Consider the following 23,147-nt stretch of genomic DNA (forward strand, 5'->3'; position numbering starts at 1 on the left):
GAATCGTGCTGTGTTCACAGCACAAAGCCTAAAATGCACCCTGAGTGTAACTCTCCAGGGTATCATGAAACCGTCACTATGAAATCCAAACCCTCCCCCAACCTGAAAACCTGTTATCTTCTCCAGCTCTGGAGGAATCTGGCCTCCCTCCTACCCACCCACGGCCCCCACCGTACTTCTAGTCACACGTCTGGGCTGCCCCCCCAGGCTCCCCACCCCCACCCCAAGCAACTGCCCCTCGCAGCCAGCCAGGACTTCCCACCTGGCCCTCGGGCAATGACAAGATGCTCTGGGACTTGGGCTCCTGCTCTAGGTGCTATGAGTCAGTGGGAGGGTTGAAAAGGAAATCAGAATGTAAGTCTCCTAACAGAGGCCTTGTCTGGATTTCCTCACCCCCTTTGCCTGGGCTGGATGTGCTGCAGGCCTGATGAGCAGGGTTTCAGAAACAGAGGGTTTCAACTTCTGGCTTGGATCTTGCAGCCCCACCTCCTCTCCGGCAAACTCGAGCCACGATATCAGGGTGCAGTGGGGCCAAAGCACTCTGGCTGTTCCCAGGGATCTGAGCTGGCAGCCGCGAGCATCCTTATCTCCACTCGGTGGCCTCTACGCCCAGTGACGAGACGCCACAGCGGGGGGCCTCTGTGGTGCCAGGCCCCACGCCGGGATCCTCACCAGCACCGCCGCTAATCCTTGCAACAGCCTGGCTGCCCAGGCCGCATCACCCTACCTCACAGATGTGCAAAATGAGCCTCCAAGAGGCCGAGTCATTTGCCCAAGGTCAACCAGCTAGAAAGCAGCAGAGTTTTCTAGTGTTTAAGGGAATGTCACATGGAACTGAATGACAGCCCTCTCCAGAAGTTGGTGCCCCATTCTAGGCCTCAATGGTCTTGAAAAAAGGAGTATCTCAAGTATCTTCATTCTGAAATCCCCAGCACCAGGGTAAATCCCTCAGCCCCACCAAGAGGAGACCCACGCATGGTCCCGGTTTCCTTGCCACAGCTTTGGCCTACTGGCCCTGACCACATGCAGCCTGGCCCCTAAAACATAAACCCATTTTGGTCAAAAGGGAGATTCTGAGAAGGTGTCTAACCTTAGCTAATTCACACGAGAAGGGGACGTAGAAAGCATTTCGGATCCCTCCTTGCCCTGCTTGCCAGGGGTTATTCATATAACATTATGCCATTTAGGTCTCCCAATGTCACTGTGCAACAGGCAGGGCAGGTATTATTATCTCTATTTCATAGGCGAGCAAACTGAGGTTCAGAGATGTTAAGTGGTTGGCCCAAGGTCACACAGCTACTGAATAACAAAGACAAAACTGGAACTCGGATCATCCACGTGCACCCCATGATTCTAGCTCGTCCTCTGGGGCTCACAGAAAGACCAATTTGAAGTTTGCCATCACTTTCTCTGTTTCAATACAGAAAGTGATAAATGGACTCTAGAGATTGTGTCTTTTTGCAGTACCCTGAAAGTGCCATCTCCCAAGCTGGCTTTGCTATCCCCACTTTCCAGATGGGGAAACTGAGATCCCCAAAGAGGATGAGGTTGGACCCATCCTACAGGGAATGAAACTGGGAAGGGAACTCTGGACCTTCCTAATGTCCTTTCTAGAGCTCTGAGCACTCCCTGGCCCCCCACCACAGGATCACAGCACCTTCCCTTGTCAAGTCCTCCCCACAGCTTCTATGGGCAGCAGGCGGGGCTGGAGGTGGAGTAGGGCCACCCCCTCATCTGTGTCGAGGTTTGGAACAAATTTGCACACTCTCCAAAGAGGGCCTGTCAAGTAGTGGGGCCACACTTTTGGGTTTTGGACTTCCTTTTTTAACATGTAAGCCACTACACCATTTGGGAACATTCTGGTAACTTTTTTCCTAAAATTAAGTCAAAGTGATTTTCAAAACCAATCATCAGCCTTTGGGGACACCCCGCTTTGGGTTTTGTGGGAGGACAGAGAGCCAGAGCAGTCAGGAGAGGAAACCTGCCCCTCTGGTGTGACTCGGTCTAGGTAACAGGTGACATGACAACACAGCAGCTTCCCAAACCCTCCCTGGACCTCCAGAATCCAAAACCAGGTTCGCCAAACAGCAGGGGAAGGAAGTATCTTACAAGGAAGATGAAAATCCCATCTGGACAGGGCCCTTTAAACAAGATCATTATGTATACACATAGCTCATTTGGAACCCACGGGCCCCTGCAGGAGAATGACCCCCATCTCTTGCCACAGGTCACTCTGCAAAGGACTGGGGGAGACCAACGCATCTCGGCTCCGTGCCAGGCTGTCCCAGGTCCATTGGCCAAGAGCAATTAGCCCAGGAGGGAGGCTCTTGCCAAGTCGCGGAGCTAACACTGCAGCTGGGCAGAAGTGGCCCAACTAGCCCAAGTCTCCAGGGCCTTCTTCAGGAGCTGAAGGACTAAAAATAGCCTCGGACTTTGTTGTCCCCAGCCGGACCACAGAGATGGGGCTGATTTCAGGGAAGCCGAGCATGCGCGAGGGTCCCACTCACCGAGACCTGCCCTTTGGGCAAATGATTTTTCCAGAAATGTGTCAGTTATTGTGTGCTGCTGCCGTTGCCACTGCTGCACAGATTCAAAGGCAGCCCGATCCGCTCCAGCCCTCGGGGCTGACTTCCAACACAGATTTCTCGGAAGCTCAGCCTCCCACCTCTTTCTTCTCAAAACATTTTTTTGAAAACAAGAGTCCAGCATGTACTGGGGAGCTTAGGGGACAAGAGCAGTCCTCAAGCTGAGGATTCTGCCTCGTTGCCACCATGATCATAAATAATCGCATTCCCCAAACATTATTTGTTTAGGTGACAATCATCTCTTCCCCATCCTGAAATCTCCAGAGCCAGGTGTCAGGAGACAGCGGCAAACATACACTGTGTAGAAGGAAGAAATTACTTGGGAAAAGAAATTCGTGGTGCCACATCCATACTGAAAGGTTGCTCAACGCTCCAGTCCTTTGTACCCATGTTTAGATTCTGGACTGGGCAGCCTGCACCCACTTTCCTGGCTCTTTAGTCTCACCAGGGAAAGACCCAGACCCAGGCTGGTTGGGAGGCAGAGCCTTAAGTACGTCCCCTGCCATTGGCCATGGCTCGTCTCACCTCATGGATGTCCCAGCTCGGAAGGTCAAGGAACTGCAAAGCCTGATCCCTTGCAAAGCCACTCCCGATGGATAACAAATACACTGATTGGCTGGGGCAGGGCCTCAGAATTTTCCCCCCAATGTTTCTGCCCACCCCTCATCACTGCTACTTCCCTCCCCAACCCCCATCAAGAGACCGCCCTGGCTGTAGACACCACTAGGTATCTGCTGGGGGTCCAGAAAACCGCTTTTTTTCTTCACAGAGACCAAGGAACAAAAAGGGATTTTCATCGTCAAGATGGCCTCCCGACTCTGAGTCTAGAAGTTTCTGGGGAGGCTTGTAATAAATAACAACTTCTCCACAGCCTTTTGATCCTCTGCTGAGTTCAGGATGAAAAGCCGAAGCAGGAGGCGGGAGGCTATGTGAAGATTTCTTGTAACACAATAGATAGAAAACACCAAACTACACGTGAAAGACTGATAGGTGGTCACAAAGCGGCTTCCCTTAAAATGGGAGCCAGTGAGAGGGCCTCAGTGCTGGGGTAAATGTGAGGGGGTTCCGGAGGGCCGGGGCTAGGGGTGTTCTTCAAAAGTGCAAGATCCTTCCGGCAGGAACAAGGAGGGGGCGGCTGAAGTACCGGAACCTGTGTGTAGGAGGTAAGCAGACACCTCACCCTCTTGTTCTACGTGGCCATGCCCTCTGTGGCCACAGGTTTTCCTTACAGTTGGTCTGTCTGGATACATGGGAGTGGGGGCTTGATCTGGTTTGAACTGGGCTCCGCCTCAGCCTCTCCAGCAACCTGGGGCCCTAGGCTTGGCAGCCAAAGGCTGAGGCCTTTTCTTTGAGCAGTTCCCAGCACAGGTGGCAGCTCCAGCTTCCTGCAGGAAACAAGGTGGCGTTACCAGCAGACTCCCTCCCCCCTTAAGCCCCGCCCCCTGGCCCTAACTCCTGCAAGCCCGTTTCTCTTTTGACCCTCACAGTTCGGAGACTGAGTCCCAGGCCTGAAAATGGGCCAGAGCCTGCAGCTCAGCAGAGACTAAGTGCTGCTCAGAAAACAGTTAAGTGCTCAGAGGCGATCAGCTGAACTGTTGTAAAGACCCTCATTCCTTGGCAGTAACCAGGCCTGGGTCCATTCCCCGGGGAAGCTTACCCCTCCCACCACTTCAGCCACATGTCCGGGAAACATCTCCTTGGCCCTCAAGTTGTTATTTCAGGGGGTGGAACCATGCTCAGTGTCCTCATCTGTGAAATGGCAGTGGCTGTACCTACTTCATCGGACTGTGATCATTAAACGAGACAAGACATGTAAAGGCCTCGGTGCAGGCCTTCAACCATAGTGAGTGCTCAGCAAGTGGTAGGAGTAGCTGTTGTGGCTACTGTCACCTCGTCATTACCTTCTGGGGGCTCAGCCACCGGGGGATTTAAACAGTACATGTGATAGCCACGGTCACAGTCATCGCAGAAGAGTAGCTGGTCCTGGTGGAATACAGAATAGGTGGAGAGGAAGAAAGAGACAGTGAATTATTTAAGGCCAGTGTCCCACCCTCAGCTACTCCTCCAGCCTTTTCTGTGCAGATTCACCTTCCTGGATGCCCCTTTCCAGGCCCCATTTGAAGTCTCCACTGTCTCCTGAATATGCTTTGTGCTTTGCCCATACCTGGAAATTCTCCTTTGCCTCCCAAACTATGCAAACTCTACCCCCACGTTAGGCTTCTGCTCAAATCATACCTCCTTCAAGAAGCCTTCCTTGACTACCACCTCACATTCAAGCTTAAAGAGATTACCTTAGTCTTCTGAACTCCTTTAGCCAATAACCCTGTCTCCGTAAGGCAGAAAAACACTTTCATGCATTTCTGTGTTCCCCGTGGTGACTGCCTAGTGCATTGAAAGAGCTTTAAATGTTTGAAATTTTTAATTGAATTTCTCTTAACATCACCTTTTCCATCTGTGAAATGGGCAACAACCAACTTGATGGTAACATCTACGACACCTCAGAAACTTTGCAGAATTTCAGTGTGGCAATATAGAGAAATACATGTGATGTAATGACACTTTTCAGATCCCAAAAGCCTCATCAGGGGCTGGAGGCTGGAGCCCAGGTGAAAATAAAACGCTTCAGTGCTGTGTTAACTTCCAAGGATGCAGTATACACCTCTGCTCCTGCTCCTGGACACTCTCCCAGCCCCTGACCCCTGCTCTTCTGGATCATTCCCTACCCACCTCAAGTCTTTCAGCAATTCTGTTCTACAGAGATGTCACTAATCTACATCCAATGGAAGTTCTCTCTCGTCTCTTGCATCCCCATAGTTCCCTCTCTTATGACATTTAATTGCATTTTGCTTTATGCCACAAAGCCAGGTATATGGTAGACATGTACACATAATTGTTTTCTGGAATAGTTCCTTTTGGAATATTACTCCTTTACCCTTTCCTTTACAGACTGTAAGATCTTTGGAGCAAAACCATGTCTGAACTCATCTCTACATCTCTTTCAGAACTTGCACACAGTAGCTATGCATTCGTGATATGGTATTCATTATCCAGGTTCAGCTCTATTCTTTGGACCTGCTTGGATGGCTTATAAGACATTTGGAAAACTAATTTTTGTATCAAATCTCACCCTGACACCCCTCAGTACAGAGATCCTGGAAAAAGTAGATACTGAAGTTGGAAACCCCAGTGAGCAAGCAATAAGGCAGGAGATATCATGGAAGACTTTTTCTTTTTTTTAATCATACTAACACTTTTCAATGGTGAAACGGGAAGATTTGAAGAGTTAGCAACAGAGGAGTGACTGGTCACACATGGAATTTAGAAAGATCTCACTAGCTGCTGTGTAAGAATAGATACCTGGGTGGAAGAGGTTGGTTCTGCAGGCTGGAAGACCATGTAGGATGTTACTGCCACCACCCGAGTGAGAGGTGAACTCTGAACTCGGGTTGTGGCATGGAGAAAAGGTAAGGGTCCTGTTCTCATTTGAAAGGTATTGATTAGACGTAGAAAATGATAAAGAAATCAAGAATGTTACTAGGTTGTAGCTTGGTCAGCAAGCCAGATGATACAGACACCCATTGAGACATGGGCAAAAGAGTAGATCCATGGGGTATAGAAGGCAACCTTGCTAGAGACAGGTTCTATACACCCACAGATCATGCAGTGGAGATGCCCTAGAGGCAGCTGGACAGCGGGAGAGATGCCTTATCATAAGATATGGATTTGGGAGTCATTGGTGATTAGATGACAATGGACATCCTAAGAGAGGAAGCCCAGAGTATGTTATAGATGTCCTTGAACTTGAACTCATGGAGGGATGTCCATGAACTTCTTGAAATTATATGAACAACTTTGAAATTATATGCACAAATGTACATTTTTCAGAGAAAAGAGTAAGTCCATACCTTTCATTGAATTTTCTGAAATATCAAGGACTCCAAAAAGGTTACTGAGATAAAGGCCAAAAACAGGACCCTTGGGAATACCAACTTTAAGGGACAAGGCAGAAAAAAGAGACTAAGAAAAAAAAAAAAAGAAAGAAAAAAGAGACTAAGGCAGCAGTCAGAGAGTTAGGGTGAAAACCAGGACAATGTGGGTTACTCCAAAAAAGCTACATACACCATTATTTTGGAGCTGAAGGAAGCTATATGACAATATGATTTAGGAATAAGACAAGAAGGAACAAGTTAGGATGGGGACAGAAAATAGGGAGAGACTTGTCAGAAACAGTATTACTAAAGTCTCCTACTGTAGTGCTGACACAAGAAATGTGAGTAGGTAGAACACAGTGTATTAGACTTTCCAAAGGGAAATCAGGCGTCTCTGGATTTAAATATGTTTTTCATGGATTGACTCTTGACTGGCACCACATTCTCTGCTTTTCCATGTGCTTTTCAGGATAACTGCTTGTCAGATCCACCCAGAACAGCCAGCTCATGCTAACCCCCATGAAAAACATAACTCAAGAACGTCTTACTCCCAAGTACCAGAGAACCAGTTCCAGTAGAGTGGGAATCCCATTCTGGGATGTGTACGGTAAATCCCTGACTATGCAAGAGGGACCCTACTTCCCAAGCAGCGTCACTCCTTGATTCCTCCCCTCCAGCTCTGCCACGTCAATGAGAAGCCTCTGTATTAACACTGTTTGTAAAGCCAAAGACCAGATCCAACCCAAATGTCTATCAATAAAAGACTGCTTGAATAAACTAATGAAGAACTATGCAGCTATAGGAAGAAATGAAGATTATGTCTCTATATTGTGGTAGAGTCATCTGAAAGAAATCCAGTGAAAAAGCAAGGTGAGGAAAACAGGTGTGTTTGTTACTATTTTCCAAGAAAATGCATTTTTTCTGGATTCATTATGCATATGGAGTCATACACATGAATTCTTATGGATTCATACACATATACATATAATGTTATATTTAAATAGAATGAAAAGATAAGCCATAATTGTTTAAATGGTCACTTATGAGCAGGGTGAGGGAATAGTGTGAAAGAGTAAGAATAGAAGACAGATTTTCTTGAATAGTCTGTTTATTTTAATAGACTTCATTCTGGAACCAGTAAATATTTTGCCTAGTCACAAAACAAAATTCACACTGTAATTTCCCTAAAAACAGAAGAAAAATGAAACAAGTGAATCTAATTATGTATGAGTTGATGGCATAACCACATAGAAAGTAACTATTCCAACTGACTCTAAATCAGGTAGTTTGACTGTACATCCTTAGTCATCATCTTAGTCTTAAGAACAAAAATAAGTGTGGGTGTATGTGTATATATATAAATATATTTCCTTTCAGTAATCCTATTTTTGGTGGTAATACTGGAATTAATATTGTGAAACTTGTATGTAACAAATGAGTGATTATCTTGTTACTGAGAAGCAAGAATTTTGACATGCTTGAAAGAAAATACAGATGTAAGATCAAGGAAGTTAAGTAAAAACCCTATAGTTAGTCAAGTATCAATACAAATTCCAAGTATCCATACAAATTCAGCATTCATATTTTCTAGCTCTGTCCATTTAAAATGCCCCAAACAATGACTAATGAGGTAAAAATAAGACCCCTAGCATCCCTATTATGTTCTCTAAAGATCATCACCCACTGAAATGAACCAGAAGTCCTTGAAGAAATGGCTGGTTCCAGGTCCAGGGCATGAAATGTATAAATATCTTCACATATTGGAAAGCAAGGAAACCATCAAATACTATTGGGGTCATGTTGAAAGGAATCAAGATCCAACCTGATTACATTCTCACTGGCCAAATATAGGACAATTTTAACTGTAATGGATTGAAACAAATAAAATATATCTAAATTCTTGGGTTCATAAAGATACTATTTATTAAAAAAAAAATTTTCACCTTTGGAAGATGGTAGGGAAACATCCCATTATTTTTTGGTTTATTATCTTGATATAATTTTAGTCTTAGAGAAAGTTGCAGAATGGTACAGAGACTTTCTGTACACACTTTACTCAGCTTCCCTTAGTGTTAACATCTTACTTTATGATAGCACAATCATGAAAAGCAGGATATTACCATTAACATAAAACTACTGACAAATCTGCAAACCTCATTTGAAATTCACCAGTTTTCCCACTTCTGTCTCTTTTCCCAACATCCAATCCAGGATCTCACATGGTATTTAGTTGTCATATTTTCTTAGTGCCCTTGAATCTGTGACAGCTTCTCAGTTTATCTTTCACAACCTTGATGCTTTTGAAGAATCTAGGCCAGTGATTTTGTAGAATGTCACTCAATTTGAGTTTGTCTGATCTTTTTTCAATAGAAGATTGAGGGTATGTACTTTGGGCAAGGATACTACAAAAGGGATGCTGTGCCCTTCTTAGTGCATCATATCAGGGCATTGATACCAATATGTCTTGTTACTAGTAATGCTACTCTGATCAAATAGTTTAGGTAGTGTCTGCCAGTTTTTCCACTATGAAGTTATAATTTTTCCCTTTGTAATGTATTAATAAGTAATCTGGTTGGGGAGATACTTTGGGATTATGCAAATATTCTGTTTCTGACCATACTTTTGCCCACTAATTTTGGCATCAATTGTTCTTGCTTACAACAACCCAAAACAGTGATGTTTGCCTTTCGGTGATTTCTCTCTTCCCTCTCCATTTATTAATTGGAATTCTACTCTGAGAAAGAGTTTAACTCTTCCCTATTTATTCATTTGAATTTTTAAATAGCAGTATGGATTTTGTTCTTTGGATTACAATGCAGCACTATCATTATTCACCTTGTGGCTCAAATTATCCCAGATTTACCATTAGGAGTTCCTTCAAGTTAGTTCCTGTGTTCTTTAGGCTTTATCAATTTTTGAGCACTTCCCTACTTCCTAGTACCACAGGATGCTCCAGGCTTTTCTTGTATTTCCAGCCCTAGGATCAGCCATTTATCCAAGGGCTCCTAATTCCTTTTACTGGATAATGGTATTTAGAAACCAATATCTGGGTACCGTGGATCCTCATTGCTTCTGTGTTGTCATTGCTTTCAGGCTCTCCCAGCCAACAGAATTAGGAAATAAATGTATGTGTAGGTACATATGCACACACCTGAATTTATTTCTGTATCTATCCATATGTGTATATATATATATATATATATACACATGTGGATAGCCATATATATATACATATATATACATACACATATATATATACATACTTATAAAAATATATAAGCATATATAAACACAAAATGTTATGTCAAAAATTATAAATTTATACTGACACCCCCTATTCCATGCCAACACCAGAGGATTTAGTCTAGTCTTCCCTCTTCATTTGACTCTTCTTTCTCCGACATGGAGAAAACCGGCTCTCATTACCACAATATATACTTATCGATTCAGACCTGTACACACATAAAGTAGTTTCAGAATGACTAACTTATATGCCTGTAGGAAACAAATTTACTAACTAGGGTATAATATTTATGTAGTTTTTCTACCTTTAGTCTGAAAATACATAGTCGCATACTGCTTTCAAAAGTTACTAAAGTTAGTTCTTTCCTTCCCCACCCTTTAGTATGGTTATGCTATCTATTTACATTAGGTTCATTTGCTACTGTTCATATACCAGCTTCAGTCCCTCCCACATCCCAGCTGATTTTTGTATTTACCTATAATAGGCTATGTACAACAATACCTTGGTCCTAAGTGTCAGCACTATACAAAAAGGCATTCTCAGAGAAATGCCATCATGCCCCTATTTCCCTATTCTTTCTACCTCATTCCCTCCCACTGCTGTAGGTAACCATTCTCTTTAGTTTCTTATTTATCCTTCCTGTATTTCTTTTATACAAGTAAACAGATATATATCTTTTCCTATGCCTTTCTTGTAAGGATGGCGCCATACTATAGATACTGTTTTGATTTTGCTTTTTCATTTAATAATATTAAATTTGGGAGTACACTGGAAATTATTCCATATCAATTTATAAAAATCTGCCTCACTTTGTTTTCTTATAGCATCAAGTATTCCAGTGATGGCTGTGCCATCATTTATCCAACCGTTCTTTTGCATATGAACATTTAGGTCATTTCCAATATTTTATAATTATAAACAAAACACCCATGAATAACCTCATGCACACGTATTTTCATAGTGTTGTAAGTATATCTTCATGGTAGATTCCTAAAGTTGAGATTGCTGAGTCTACAGGTAAGTGCATAGTAGTTGTGTTAGGTAGGTATTGCTAAATGTCCCTACAAAAGAATGGTACCACTTTGCATTCCCACTGGCAATGTATGAGGGTGCCAATTTTCCCACAGCTTCATCAATAGAATGTGTTTCATACTCTTCTTTCCCAGTTTTACAGGCAAGAAATAGTATCCCAGGGTTTTTTTATTTGAATTTTCTTAATTATGAATGTGTTCAGACTATGTTTTTTTCAAATGCTTAAGGTTTATTTTTACATCTTTTGTGAATCTTCTTTCATGTCCTTACCCATTTTCTTTCTTTTTAATCTATTTCTTTAAATTCAAGCTTAACATACAGTGTAGTACTGGTTTCAGGAGTAGAACTTAGTGATTCATCACTTACATATGACAAGTGCCCTCCTCAATGCCCATCCCCCATTTAGCCCAACCCTTCCACCTCCCATTTTCTATCAGGTCTCTCATCCGTTGTCCCTCAAATTTTAAGAGTGCTTTATATATTAGGGGTATTAGCTCTTTGTCTGTGGTATATGCTAAAAATATTTCCTCCCAGTTTGTTAGTTGTGTTTTTACTTTATCATGTTTTTTACTATGCAAATTTTTAAATGTTTATTTCTTTTGAGAGAGAGACAAAGAAAGAGAATCCCAAGCAGGCTCTACACTATCAACACAGAGCCTAATGCAGGGCTCAAATCCATGAACAGTTAAATCATGACCTGAGCCAAAATCAAGAGTCAGATGCTTAACCTATTGAGCCACCCAGGCAATCCTACCATACAAATTTTTATGTGGCCAAATTTGTCAATATTTTCCTTTATTACTTCTTAATTCTGAGTCACTGAAAATCTTTCCTTATAATAGACTAAAGGGGCATTCACCCATGTTTTCTTCTAATACTAATATGGTTTTATTTTTTATATTTAGATCCCCAGTCCACTTACAGACTGTTCTTATAGCTTATATGAGATACGACCTAATTTTATCTTTTCCCAAATGATTATCCTATTGTGTCTGCACCATTCATGAAAATGTAATTTTAGAGGCAACCTTTATCCTAATACTAAAATGTCCATAGATAGCTGAGTCAATCTAATGGGTTTATTTTCTATTCCATTGGTCTATTTGTCTATACTGTTTTAATTAGAGGCTTTATGGTATGTTTTAATAACTGGTAGGGCTAGTCTTCACTCATAATTTGTTGTTTTCAGTGTTTTCTTCACTATTCTTGCATGTTTATTTTTCCATATGAAGTTTAGTATCAATTTGTCTAATTTCATTGAAGAGCTTGTTTGGTGTTTTCATTGGGCTTGAATTAAATTTGTAAGTTAACTCAGGAAGAATGTTGAGTCATTCTATTGAAGATCGCAAAAATGTATTTTCATTTGCTCAAGTCTACTTCTGTGTGTTTTTCAAAAGTGTTTCAGGGGCACCTGGGTGGCTCAGTTGGTTAAGCAGCCAACTTTGGCTCAGGTCATGATCTCATGGTTCAGGAGTTTGAGCTCCACATCGGGCTCTGTGCTGACAGCTGAGTCTGGAGCCTGCTTCAGATTCTGTGTCTCCCTCTCTTTCTCTGCCCCACCCTGCTCACACTCTGTCTCTTTCTCTCTCTCAAAAATAAATAAACATTAAAAAAATTTTTTTAAGTGTTTCAAACATTTTTTCCAAAAAACCTTTTTTTCCTGGGACTTGCATATTATTGTTAAGTTTATTTCTAAGTTATTTCTTCCTTGTTGCTATTGTAACTGGGATTGCTCTACTATTGTATCCTCTAATTGGCTGTTATTTGTGCATATGAAGGCTATTAATTTTTGTATAATTTTATATCCTGCTACCTTTAATGTTTGAGGTAACTTTATCTTGATTCTGTAGGGTTTTCCAAATATACTATTCTATTTTTTTAATTAGAGTTTTGCTACTTTGTTACCATTCTGATACCAGTAGTTGACTTCTCTTGTCTAATCACATTAGCGAATATGTCTAGAATAATGGTAAACAGTCATGGATATAGTGGCATCCTTACTTGGTTTCTGATCTTAGTAGAAATGCCTCTAGTGTTTCCCCATTAAATAGAATAATGGATTTAGTTCTAAGGTATAAAAAGTTTGTCATATTAAGAAATATTCCACAATTCCAATTTTCTTGAGTTTTTTTTATCATGAATAGGTGTTGAAACTACCTTATGATTTTGAAAACTGATAAATAAAGGGAAAGAACCAAGCATTAATCCTACCTTTTCTACATAATCTAAACCTGAGAGTAACCAAATATGAGGTTGGAAAAGTTTCTCTTTGCAGAATTACTCCAGCTAGTAAACAAAGAAGAAATTATAAAATAAGAATATCACTAATTGCAACTTCTAATGAAATAGTCAATCTAAGGGTGCCTGAGTGGCTCAGTGGTTGGGCCTCTTGATTCTGGCTTAGGTTATGGTCTCACAGTTCATGGGTTCAAACCTCATTTCGGGCTCTGCACTAACAGTATGGAGCCTGCTTAGGATTCCCCCTCTCCCTCTCTCTCTGCCCTCACCCACTTGTGCTCGCTTGTTCTCTCTCTCTCTCTCTCTCTCTTTCTCTCAAAAATAATAAAACATTTAAAAAAATAGTCAATCTAGTTGAAGATCATCAATAGCTGCTACCTTCACAAAAAGAGATATCCCAGTCATTACATACTTCCTGATAAAAGAATACACGCTATTTATGAAGTAGCCTTGAGATATGTGTGTGTGTGATATATTACCATATCTACTATATTATAATATATATTTTTAATATTAGAAACAGACAGAGAGAGAGTGAGCCTGAATTTAATCAGGATTCTAGTTCTAAGCACCAATATACAAGAGATGTAAGAGACAGAGGAAGATATCAGACACGACTACAGGGATGCAGTCAGTAAAAATACAGTCCTGGGAAACTCTACTGAACATATCAACTAATTGCAATGTCTGAGCCTTATCGGGATCCCAATTCAAATAAATGAGCTACAATAAAAAACATTTAAGACAATTTAAGGCAAGACGACATTCAAGACAAATGTGGCAATAGGAATGTTAGCTGGATATTTGATTATATTAAGGAATCATTGATTCTTTTTTAGTTATGTTAACATTTTTGTCACTTTTGTTAAACAGTCAGTCCTTACTGTGTGCATCCACTTGTACATGGCTGTTGTTTTGTTTATAAATACAGTACAGTACTCTAAATGTAAAATAAATAAATAAATAAATAGTAAGTCCTTATCTTTTTGAGAAACACAAGAAATATTTACAGGTAAAGTGATATTATGACTGGGATGATGTGGGAGTAATTATAAAACAAGATTGGACAATATTGATCATAGCTAAAGCTGGTGGTAGGCTATATCAGTTTCATTATTTTCTATACCTTTGTTTAAGTTTGAAATTGCCTATAACAAAAAGTATTTTTCTTATTCTGCATTTATGACAGTTAACATTTAGACCCAGTGAGATCACATACTCTGGAACATGGTGTAAATGGTCAGGCACATCCCAACCACAAGTACTGGGCACCACTGTCTGTCACTGAACCCTCGAGGCAAGTGGCCAGTGAGGTGGCCTCTGGCTGTCACCTCCTGCACCTCCCCCTCCACAGGCACAGAGAGCACCCACGGTCCCTGTTGGGTGGGGAGGGGTTCTGACATTTTCCCCAGGAGCCCAGTCACAAGAGTCCTTCCTTCTTTTCCAACCTCTAAGGATTCCCCGACCCCTGGAGTTCTCCCTCCTACAAGGGAAGTCCCAAACTCACGTCATTCTCCGAGGTCCCACACAGGATGCAGGATTTGCACTCTATGCACTGCCACTTGTAGGTCTTGACGGCCTCAGTCATGTTCAAGGTGAACTGTAGGCACGTTGGGTGACCTGCAAGAAGCAGAAGTGGCAGCATAAGGGCCAGAGGATCTGACCTGTCACCCTTCAACACCATTTTAACCGAAAACACATTTATGCCCAACTTAGAGGAAGGGCAGGTAGCACAGGCTGGGGAAAAACTGGAACCCTACCCACACCCCTCACAACCACCTGCCGTTACATCAGATCAAGGCTCAAGAGAGATACTGGCATTAACCCTTTTACCAGGGATAGATGCCATCCATGTCCTCTTGCCCTAAGAGCCATGTCCCCCTGAAGGTATAACTGGTCAATGAGGACAGAAAGTGGTGATCTGAGAGGAAGAGAAGGGAAATTGTGGAGTGTACTGCACAAGGCAGCACCATGAAAGTCACCATCATTTTGACCAAAACCACAGCATCAACCATGACAGGAGCAACACATAAGAGCTGTTTGGAGCTGGGCCTTCCAACCTGCACAGTTGTTCACATTCACACCATCTCCAGGCACAGGGAGGAGGCCAAAGGTAATGTGTGAGCTTTCCCAGGGCAGAGTTCAGGGGCATTGTAAGACAACACTGCACTGCTATCTAAAAAATCCATGCCCACGCCCAGGAGACTAGTAGAAGCCCATGCCCTGCACAGTGACAGGAACCATGGAGGAGAGTGGCCTGGCAGGCAGGGCAATGATGTGTAGCATAGCATCACAATGACCAGGTCTATCCACTGGTCCTTACTCTTCTCCATCCCAAGTATCATGTTAAATGAAGCATTAGTGAATCAGGGATGGACATTAAGCTGTGACCTTAAAGTACACAGTCCCAGTGGACCATCACCTGAGGCTTGGTATGAAGGGCTGGACTCTCTTTACAGCCATGGTGCACCCAAAAGAGAGATGCCAGCCCTGAGACAGCAGCTATGAGCCACAGAATGTGAAGACCCTTGGCCTTCCATTTGGCAGGGAAGAGAAACTTGGGTGATGTTCCCAGGTTTTGCAGGAATCTGCCCACAGCACCCAAGGTAATGCCCATGACTGACTCTGTCACAAAAGAACTAGGAACTTTGCCTACTGCTGGGGGTTCACCCTTTTACAGAGCTCCCAACTCCACCAGACACACCATGTAGTGCATTGCATTGCTTCTTGCTCATAAGGGAACATGTGCTTCTAAAGAAGGATGCTACAGTGAGGGGACACCAGTTAGAGCTAGTCCCACCAACCTAGTACCCTCCACAGATGGTCAGGACCCCATGTGGTAGCACCACCCCTTGGAAAAGCCACATCCCAACAGAAAGCCCCCATTTCCTCCCTTCCACATATTCAGAGGGCTGGTTACATTGTAGTCATTTGGGAATATACTATCTATTCAGTCAACATACGGATCCTTCAAATATGAGCGTCCACAAATATAAACCTTACAGAGTCCTCTCAGAGAGTAAAAGTGGGGATGGAAATGACTCATCAGTGCGGAACGTGGGGGACACTTAGCAAGGAACACACTGAAGCATCGAGAGAGGGCAAATCTAAAAGTTTGTCAAGGACTCACCAGGTGCCATCCAACTTAGAAGCTCCCACAGCTCTGAATTAATAACCCTCTCAAAGTGCCACCATGGCAGTGACCCAGAGAGAAACCAGCCCAGATGAATATCCAGCTGATATTCTTGAAAGCATCTCAAAGATCTGTCTAAGAAGAACACTGGCCATGGTTGTTCTCAATTCCAATCTCCCAGAAAGAATACTGGGGTGGTAATGAGAGAGAAAACACCAGCTTGAGGTTCTGAGTGGTGTGGGTGGTGGATGTCCAGGTTCTCAGACAGGGCACCCTTGGGAAAGTTGAAGATAAGTCCACGGAGCAGATTCCCATATACACAAGTCGAAGTTGCCCAGTCCTGTGGCCTCAGGCCACATCCCAGTCACAACCAGCTGGCTTGTGATAATTGTTCACTAACTTAACTGGCATTCCCTGAGCACCTGCTAGGCCAGTCATTGCATTAGATGAAAAAGATACAATGGTGAGCACGGCATCCCAAACCCCTCTAATTCAGGCAGAGAAAACTCAAATTAATAAGCTACATGCATATCTATTTACTTACAACTGTATGATAGGTTCCATGAAGGAAAATCATAATGAAACAAACCACAGGAGAACCTCACCTAGTCACAGATGTCAAGGAAACCATCCAAGAAAGATCTTTAAGCTGATACCTGACAGATGAAGAGGACTTAGCTGATTTGGAGGGGGGAGGGTGAGAAGCAGCTGGAGAGGTACCTGGAGCTTGATTACACAGGCATCTATAGCCCTTATGTAAGGATTTGGGGCTTTAAAATCATTAAAGAGTTTTAAGCAAGGCAGTGACTGGATCACATTGTGTTTTAAAGGAGCATTCTTTAGCATGAGAGATTTTTGGGATGATGAAACAGTCTGTATCTTGATGGTAGCAGTGGTTACCTATGTGGTAAGATTGCATAGAGCCATACATATACACACATGTGTACCCATGCATGTGTGTGCATGTAAAACCAGTAAAATGTGAATAATTGCATCGATGTCATTTGTCTGGTTTTGAGAGTGTACTACAGTTATGTAAGCTGGTACCACTGGGAGAAACAGAGTAAAGGGTGCATGGGACCTCTCTGTAATATATTTTTGGAACTTTCTATGAAGGTATCATCATTTCAAAATAGAAAGTTGAAAGGATATTTTTAAATAAGGAAAGAACAAATAAAGATTTAAATCATCAAAAAGGAAGGTAGGAAGGAAGAAGCTGCTGTCTAAGAAAAGAATGTGTTGGGGGGGGGGGGCAGGGGAAAGGAGAGGTACAAGAACTGCTGCCAGGAAGCCAGTTAGAAGCTACAGGAGAGAGAGACGAGAATGTGGCAACCAGGAGAGACAAGGATGCAGCAACCGGGAGAGAGATGAAGATGGTTAAGCTAAGGTGGAATTTTCAGAATGTTAAAGTAATAATTGATAGGGCTTGACCACTGTTTCAATGTTGAGAGTGTGGGAGGAAAGAGATGATAAGAAATATTCTCAAGGTCTGAACTAAGAACCTGGGTGAGTTATGGAGTAGCATTACTGAGATAAGAATATAGAAAGCATAAAGGGACTTGATGCAGAGCAAGGAGAGAGGGCTTTGCTCTGTCTGGGACATGTTGAATTTGGGAAGTTTGGGAGACTGCTGGTGGAAATGTCAAGTGGAGAGTCAAATATCTGGGTTTATAACTCAAGAGAGAAACATGACTAGACATATAAATTTAGGAGCTGTTGCTAAATAGGTGGTCATCAAAACCAGGAGAATTAATGAAGTTATTGAAGAGAAGAGCAAAAGGAAGAGACAGGATGAGAAGAGAACAGAAGGGAGATAAAAAGGTTGAGGAGTTCCTCTAAGTTATATAGTTATAAGTTATCCTCTAAGGATAAAAAGGTCCTCTAAGTTCCTGCACTTAGAGGAACTCAACTATTTAATGATGAAAAGAAAGAACCAAGGGAGGAGACTGGGACGGATGGCCAGGGAGATAGATACAAACTATGCAAGCATGGAGTCAGAGCAGCCAAAGGAAGAGATTTCAAGGAGAGAGGGTGGTCAGTTGTGGTGACTGCCACGGGTTCTTGAGTTTGTCATTGCTTAATAAAGACCCAGAGTGAGGGTGTGTTGACAGATCAGAGCAAAAGTTGCCCTACTAATAGTAACACTCCAGTAGTGTCATCTTCCCTAGGAAGGAAGGTCAGCACATTCCAGAGCATGGCATGGAATTCAGTAGCCAAATGTGCACACAGAACCACCTCTGTGGGTAGGGATGGAGGGTGGTATGTGCGCTTTGTGCCAACAACATTCCACAAATATTTATTAAGAGCTACTTCTATGTTCAAGTTCCCTTAGACCACTGTGCCAAGCTCTGAAGACATTTTCTGGAATAGCTTTGGACAAGTGAATAGTAGCAAGTGCGTTCTGGAAACTCCTGTTGGAAGTCTCTGAAAAAATCCTATGGGATTTTTCTGCGTTCCTGTCTTGAGAAAGTTATCAGCTTCCAGGAAAGACCTTCAAACCAAAGCTCGCACAGCCTACCTCCAACTCCTAACACCCCCAGTAAAATGCAGAAGTAAGATTAGTTTCAGCGCTAGCTGCAGAGCTACTTCAGCTCAAAATTCAAGGCATCACGGAAGTTCAAGAGGAAAGTAGAGGATGAAATTTCTCAGCTGGGGAGGGTGAGGCACAAGAAGTTAAGTCACCCAAGCGGCCATTAGCAGGTACAAAAATTATGTCCAAAACTAAATCCTCTGTGCTGTCACAACAGGTTCACTGCCTGTTGCCTGTCTCTCATAACTGAAAAAACCATTTGCCAGATAAAACTGTAAGAATACTAATTCTTGTCTACCATAGAAATGACTGAAATAATGCACACTATTGGGCAAAGGAAAAAGTTTCTAAGGGAAGTGCTGGTAACACATTTCTGAGTTTGACTCCTAGAACTCCTCTTGCCCAGAACTACTTTCTAAAATTTTTAGAAGTAAGATAGTAGATACAGTCTTCCCAGTTCAAGGGTAGACAAAGAGACACATTGGTGTAAAAAAAATTTACTTATAGTCACTTGGTATATAAAGATGCCCATTTTAACTCTTTTGTAAAGTTAACTATCATTCTGTAAAGGATTTGCTTGGAAATTTAGGTTTTTTTCTTATCTCCAGCCTCCTTAAAGCAAGGAATACCTGTATTGCTATTTAAATAGCCCTATGGAGTGAAGAGAAAACAACCCTTCTCGGGTCTCCCTGGGTGAGATGAATCAACAGGACATTTATAAGATTCCAATTACCAAAATGAATTTAGAAAGTGGTGCAGTGTACATGATTCATCCCAGCCAGATCATTAGAAACCAAGTCCTGCCTGAGTGTTCTACGAAATTTCTTCCATCGGGAGGGTTCAGTAAATCTGCCTGCTTATTTAGTTGGTCCTATAGTGACTTGGTGTGAAGATGCATTCCTAATCCAGCTCTAACTCCTTCCAAATTTGACCTCAATCATCTGTAAAAGTTGAAAAAAAATTTAACACATGGTCACCATGTGCAGGAAACCTAACTTCAGAACAGTGTTTTCAGACAATAGGAATTTGGCTTCAGGGTGCAATTGCAGAAGATAGGAAGAAGGGGCAAACTGGCAGGATTTAAGAAGCTTCTCAGAAAGAAGACCATCCAAGAGGCTGGGGCGAATGACACTACAGCCTACTGAGCTCAGCAAAAAAGAGAGGGCCAGCATCTGAAAGCAGTAACTACTCCCCTGCCACTCGTAGAACACATCTCATGGCTTCTCAGAACCCCTGGACTAGCTACAGAGAATGTTCCAGGGACAGCAAACAAAATTTTGTAGTATTTGAGTGAGAAGGCACACAGATAAATATCCAGGCAAAAACCAGTTTCACACTCACATCTCTTTCTACACATGCTCATATACAACTGCCCACACACACACATGGGTATTTCCAACCTCTCAGGGACAAAAATATCTAAATATACCTTGTTGATTGAGCTCACATTACGATTGTGACTTAGAAGCTACCAGAGTCACTGCCACTCTACAGATATGCAGCACAGTGAGAAAAACACAGTTCATTTTCAACAAACCCTGGGCAAGACTGGACAAAGTGCTATGACACGTATCTCTTATATTATGATCCTTATTAAGAGAGTTTTTAACTTCATCATCACTAATATTGAATTTGGATTAGGATAAGCCACATTGTTGACTAAATGGCAGCTCCAGAAAAAAACCCCCAGCATTATCTTGCTAGGTATGTGCTAAAAATATAAATAAAACAGATACAAATAACTGTGGAACTCACCTAGTCTATTATTTATTCATTGTGAAATTATAAACACCTAATTATATTTTATTTCCTTATTTATCAGTGTTGATCTCTTAGAAACTAATTTCTCAGAAAAGAAAAACCTAAATATCCATGATTTCCAGGCAAGTAAGTGCAAACCTCAAATTGCACTCTTTGGTCTGATGCTTAGTTTATAGAAATTACATTATATAAAATACATAGGATCAATTCCAGTCTGAAATAGCACCAAAATCAAGTCTCCATGGGCATTCATTAAAAAATAATTTGGCTCAAATTTCTAACAGTTCCCTATATTCATACACACATAAAGTTTCTAATATTTACATATTGCAAAAATATGTAAGAAGCTTTAGCTGAATTATGCAAAGTGCAGTGAAATAGGAATCATCCATGCTAAAGAGTAATTTGAGGAGAAAAAAATATTACTAGCTCACTTTGGGAAGCCTCTCATTCAATCAGATCCATTCCTTCTCACTTATTCTCTCTCCCTCACTTCTCTCTGTCTCTGTTTCTCCCTCTCTCTATTTCTCTCCCTCTCTCCTTTCTTCCCACCCCTCCCCCCCACTCTGAGACTCAGCTTGTCAGGTAGAGGGAATGAGGCTCTGAGTCATTATACTTCATCTGTAAAGGGGTGAACCAATTCTGAGCAAGTGAGAATTCAACCTCTGCACACATATATTATGACAAGCATGTTAACCAGGCACTGCTTCCTCACAGAGCTTATTTCCCAAGCCCTGCTTTGTAAACCTTCTGCAGTGGTCTGCAGGTTCAACTCTCATCTGTCCCAGCATTACTTCTAATGCTAAGACATCTGCAAATCGACGACCACAGTAGCATTCCGGAGGCACCCATGTGGCTCCCTTTTTCCCCTTATCATTTATAATGTACTTCAAAGAAGACAAAGAAGAGAAAGAGAGTAGAAAGGGTAAAGACCAAACAAACAAAAACGCATTAAAAATAAATGATGGTGTGAGCCATAGGTGCCTTTTGCTTGGGCAACACTTCATTGTGCAGTAGGTTCAACTAGTCATAGAGCTCTGCTTATCCTCCCTCAAAGCTGCCAAACTCTAGGGCACCCAGATGCCACGTGGGAGGCAAACCACAGAGATTGTTTCACTGGCCATTATTATCAATAACTATATAAAGCACATTCATGCAAAAGCATTAGAGGCACATTTAGTGGGCTAAACAGCTAAGGGCTTGTGGCATCATTCTCAAAGGGCCCTAGAAATCCCACCTGTCTCCAAGCTTTCATGGACAAGAATGGTTCAAGATAGGAGTGCCCGGGTGGCTCAGTTGGTTAAGCATCTGACTCTTGATTTCAGCTCAGGTTATGATCTCACAGTACCTGAGTTCGGGCCCTGCATCAGGCTCTATGCTGACAGTTCAGAGCCTGCTTGGGATTCTCTCTCTCCCTGTGTCTCTGACCATCCCCTGCTTGCTTACTCGTTCTCTCTCAAAATAAATAAACTTAAAAAAAAAAAAAAAGAGTGGCCCAAGATAGAGTCTCAGCTATAAACCTGAAGGCATGTGGGTGATCCTCATAAAGTGAAATAATGGAATGAGTCAGCCTTGACCTGTACTTATATAACTTACCTGACTAGCCCAGGTGAGGACCAAGGCAGAGCACTAGAAAGATGTTAAGGACCATGGTAATGATCTCAGCATCCCTAATGAATCACTGCAGCTGAGGACCAAGGATAATTTATCCATTCACTCATTCCCTCAATAGTATACGTTGAATAGATAAATGCAGTGGGCACTCTTCTAGGCATTGGGGATATAGCAGTGAGAAAAACCAAACCCTGTCTTCACAGAGTAAGTACCACAATTTGAGATATATTGCAGCATCTGAGTCCCTTGGACAAGTCATTTTGCCTCTCTGAGCACTAGTTTTCCAATACATTAAATGAAAGGATAAAACCCCGCTATCCACGAACCTGTGGCTCTGCCTATGCCACTCACCAACAGTATTTTTAGAGATACCATTAATCCCAAATTGCCCATCTGGTTGGTGGGATAAACAAGACTTCTAAAGTTTGCCAGCTTAAACTCAAAGGGAAAAAAAAGGACTAAGAAGGAAATTAAAATAAACAGTTAGTACTGCTCTTTCATGTCAACTTTTCCACTGGTCTAGCCCAGTCCTAGTCCAATACCATGACTGAAAGCAAAAGAAATCTAGAAACCTAATGTACTTCCATCAACCACACCACCTACCCTCATGCAGTAAGTTGGGCCTCTTCAGACGTGCTGTCAATGAATCTACAGACAGAGGCCTTGGAAAAGTTTTAATCCGTGAAGAATATTGGATCTGGATTGAGCTGGTCATGTGACAGTGGGCAGGTATTGCCAGGCAGGCAGTAGAAGAAGAGGGTCACCAACACATATTCAGGAGAGAGGCTGGAGATATAGATTTAGAAATCATCTCGTGCAGATGGTAGATGAAGCCTTGGCACTTGGTGAGATACTCAGGGAGAAACCACAGAGTAAAAGATTAAAAGGACTTTGTTGGAAGAAGAGGCGAGGGTAACCATTGGAATGAAGCAATTCAGGCTGACTTGCCTTTCTAAACTTTAGCTGGAATTGTAGATTGTAGGCAACCATCTGCCAGTGATGGTTGCTCCACAAGAGTGTGTGGAGGCCAGACTGAACCACTGTCCAGAGCCCAACATCAATATCAGATATGAATCCCTGA

General features: G+C 42.3%; 1 protein-coding gene across 6 annotated transcripts in view; it reads right to left on the reverse strand.

Moving 5' to 3' along the window:
* Positions 1–3,334: 3,334 nt before the first annotated feature.
* Positions 3,335–23,147, reverse strand: part of DPF3 (double PHD fingers 3) — a 255,832-nt gene continuing 236,019 nt past the window's right edge. For all 6 annotated transcript variants that reach the window (XM_039219939.1, XM_039219940.1, XM_039219937.1 and 3 more), the window contains exons 9-11: positions 14,536–14,648; positions 4,487–4,568; positions 3,335–3,970 (exon numbers count right to left, since the gene is read on the reverse strand). In XM_039219939.1, coding sequence (XP_039075870.1) covers positions 3,900–3,970; positions 4,487–4,568; positions 14,536–14,648 — 266 coding nt within the window. In that variant the 3' untranslated portion in view covers positions 3,335–3,899. The remainder of the gene's footprint in view (positions 3,971–4,486; positions 4,569–14,535; positions 14,649–23,147) is intronic.

Source organism: Hyaena hyaena, unplaced genomic scaffold, assembly GCF_003009895.1.
Source record: "Hyaena hyaena isolate Hyena2069 unplaced genomic scaffold, ASM300989v1 scaffold_851, whole genome shotgun sequence".
Lineage (NCBI taxonomy): Eukaryota > Metazoa > Chordata > Mammalia > Carnivora > Hyaenidae > Hyaena > Hyaena hyaena.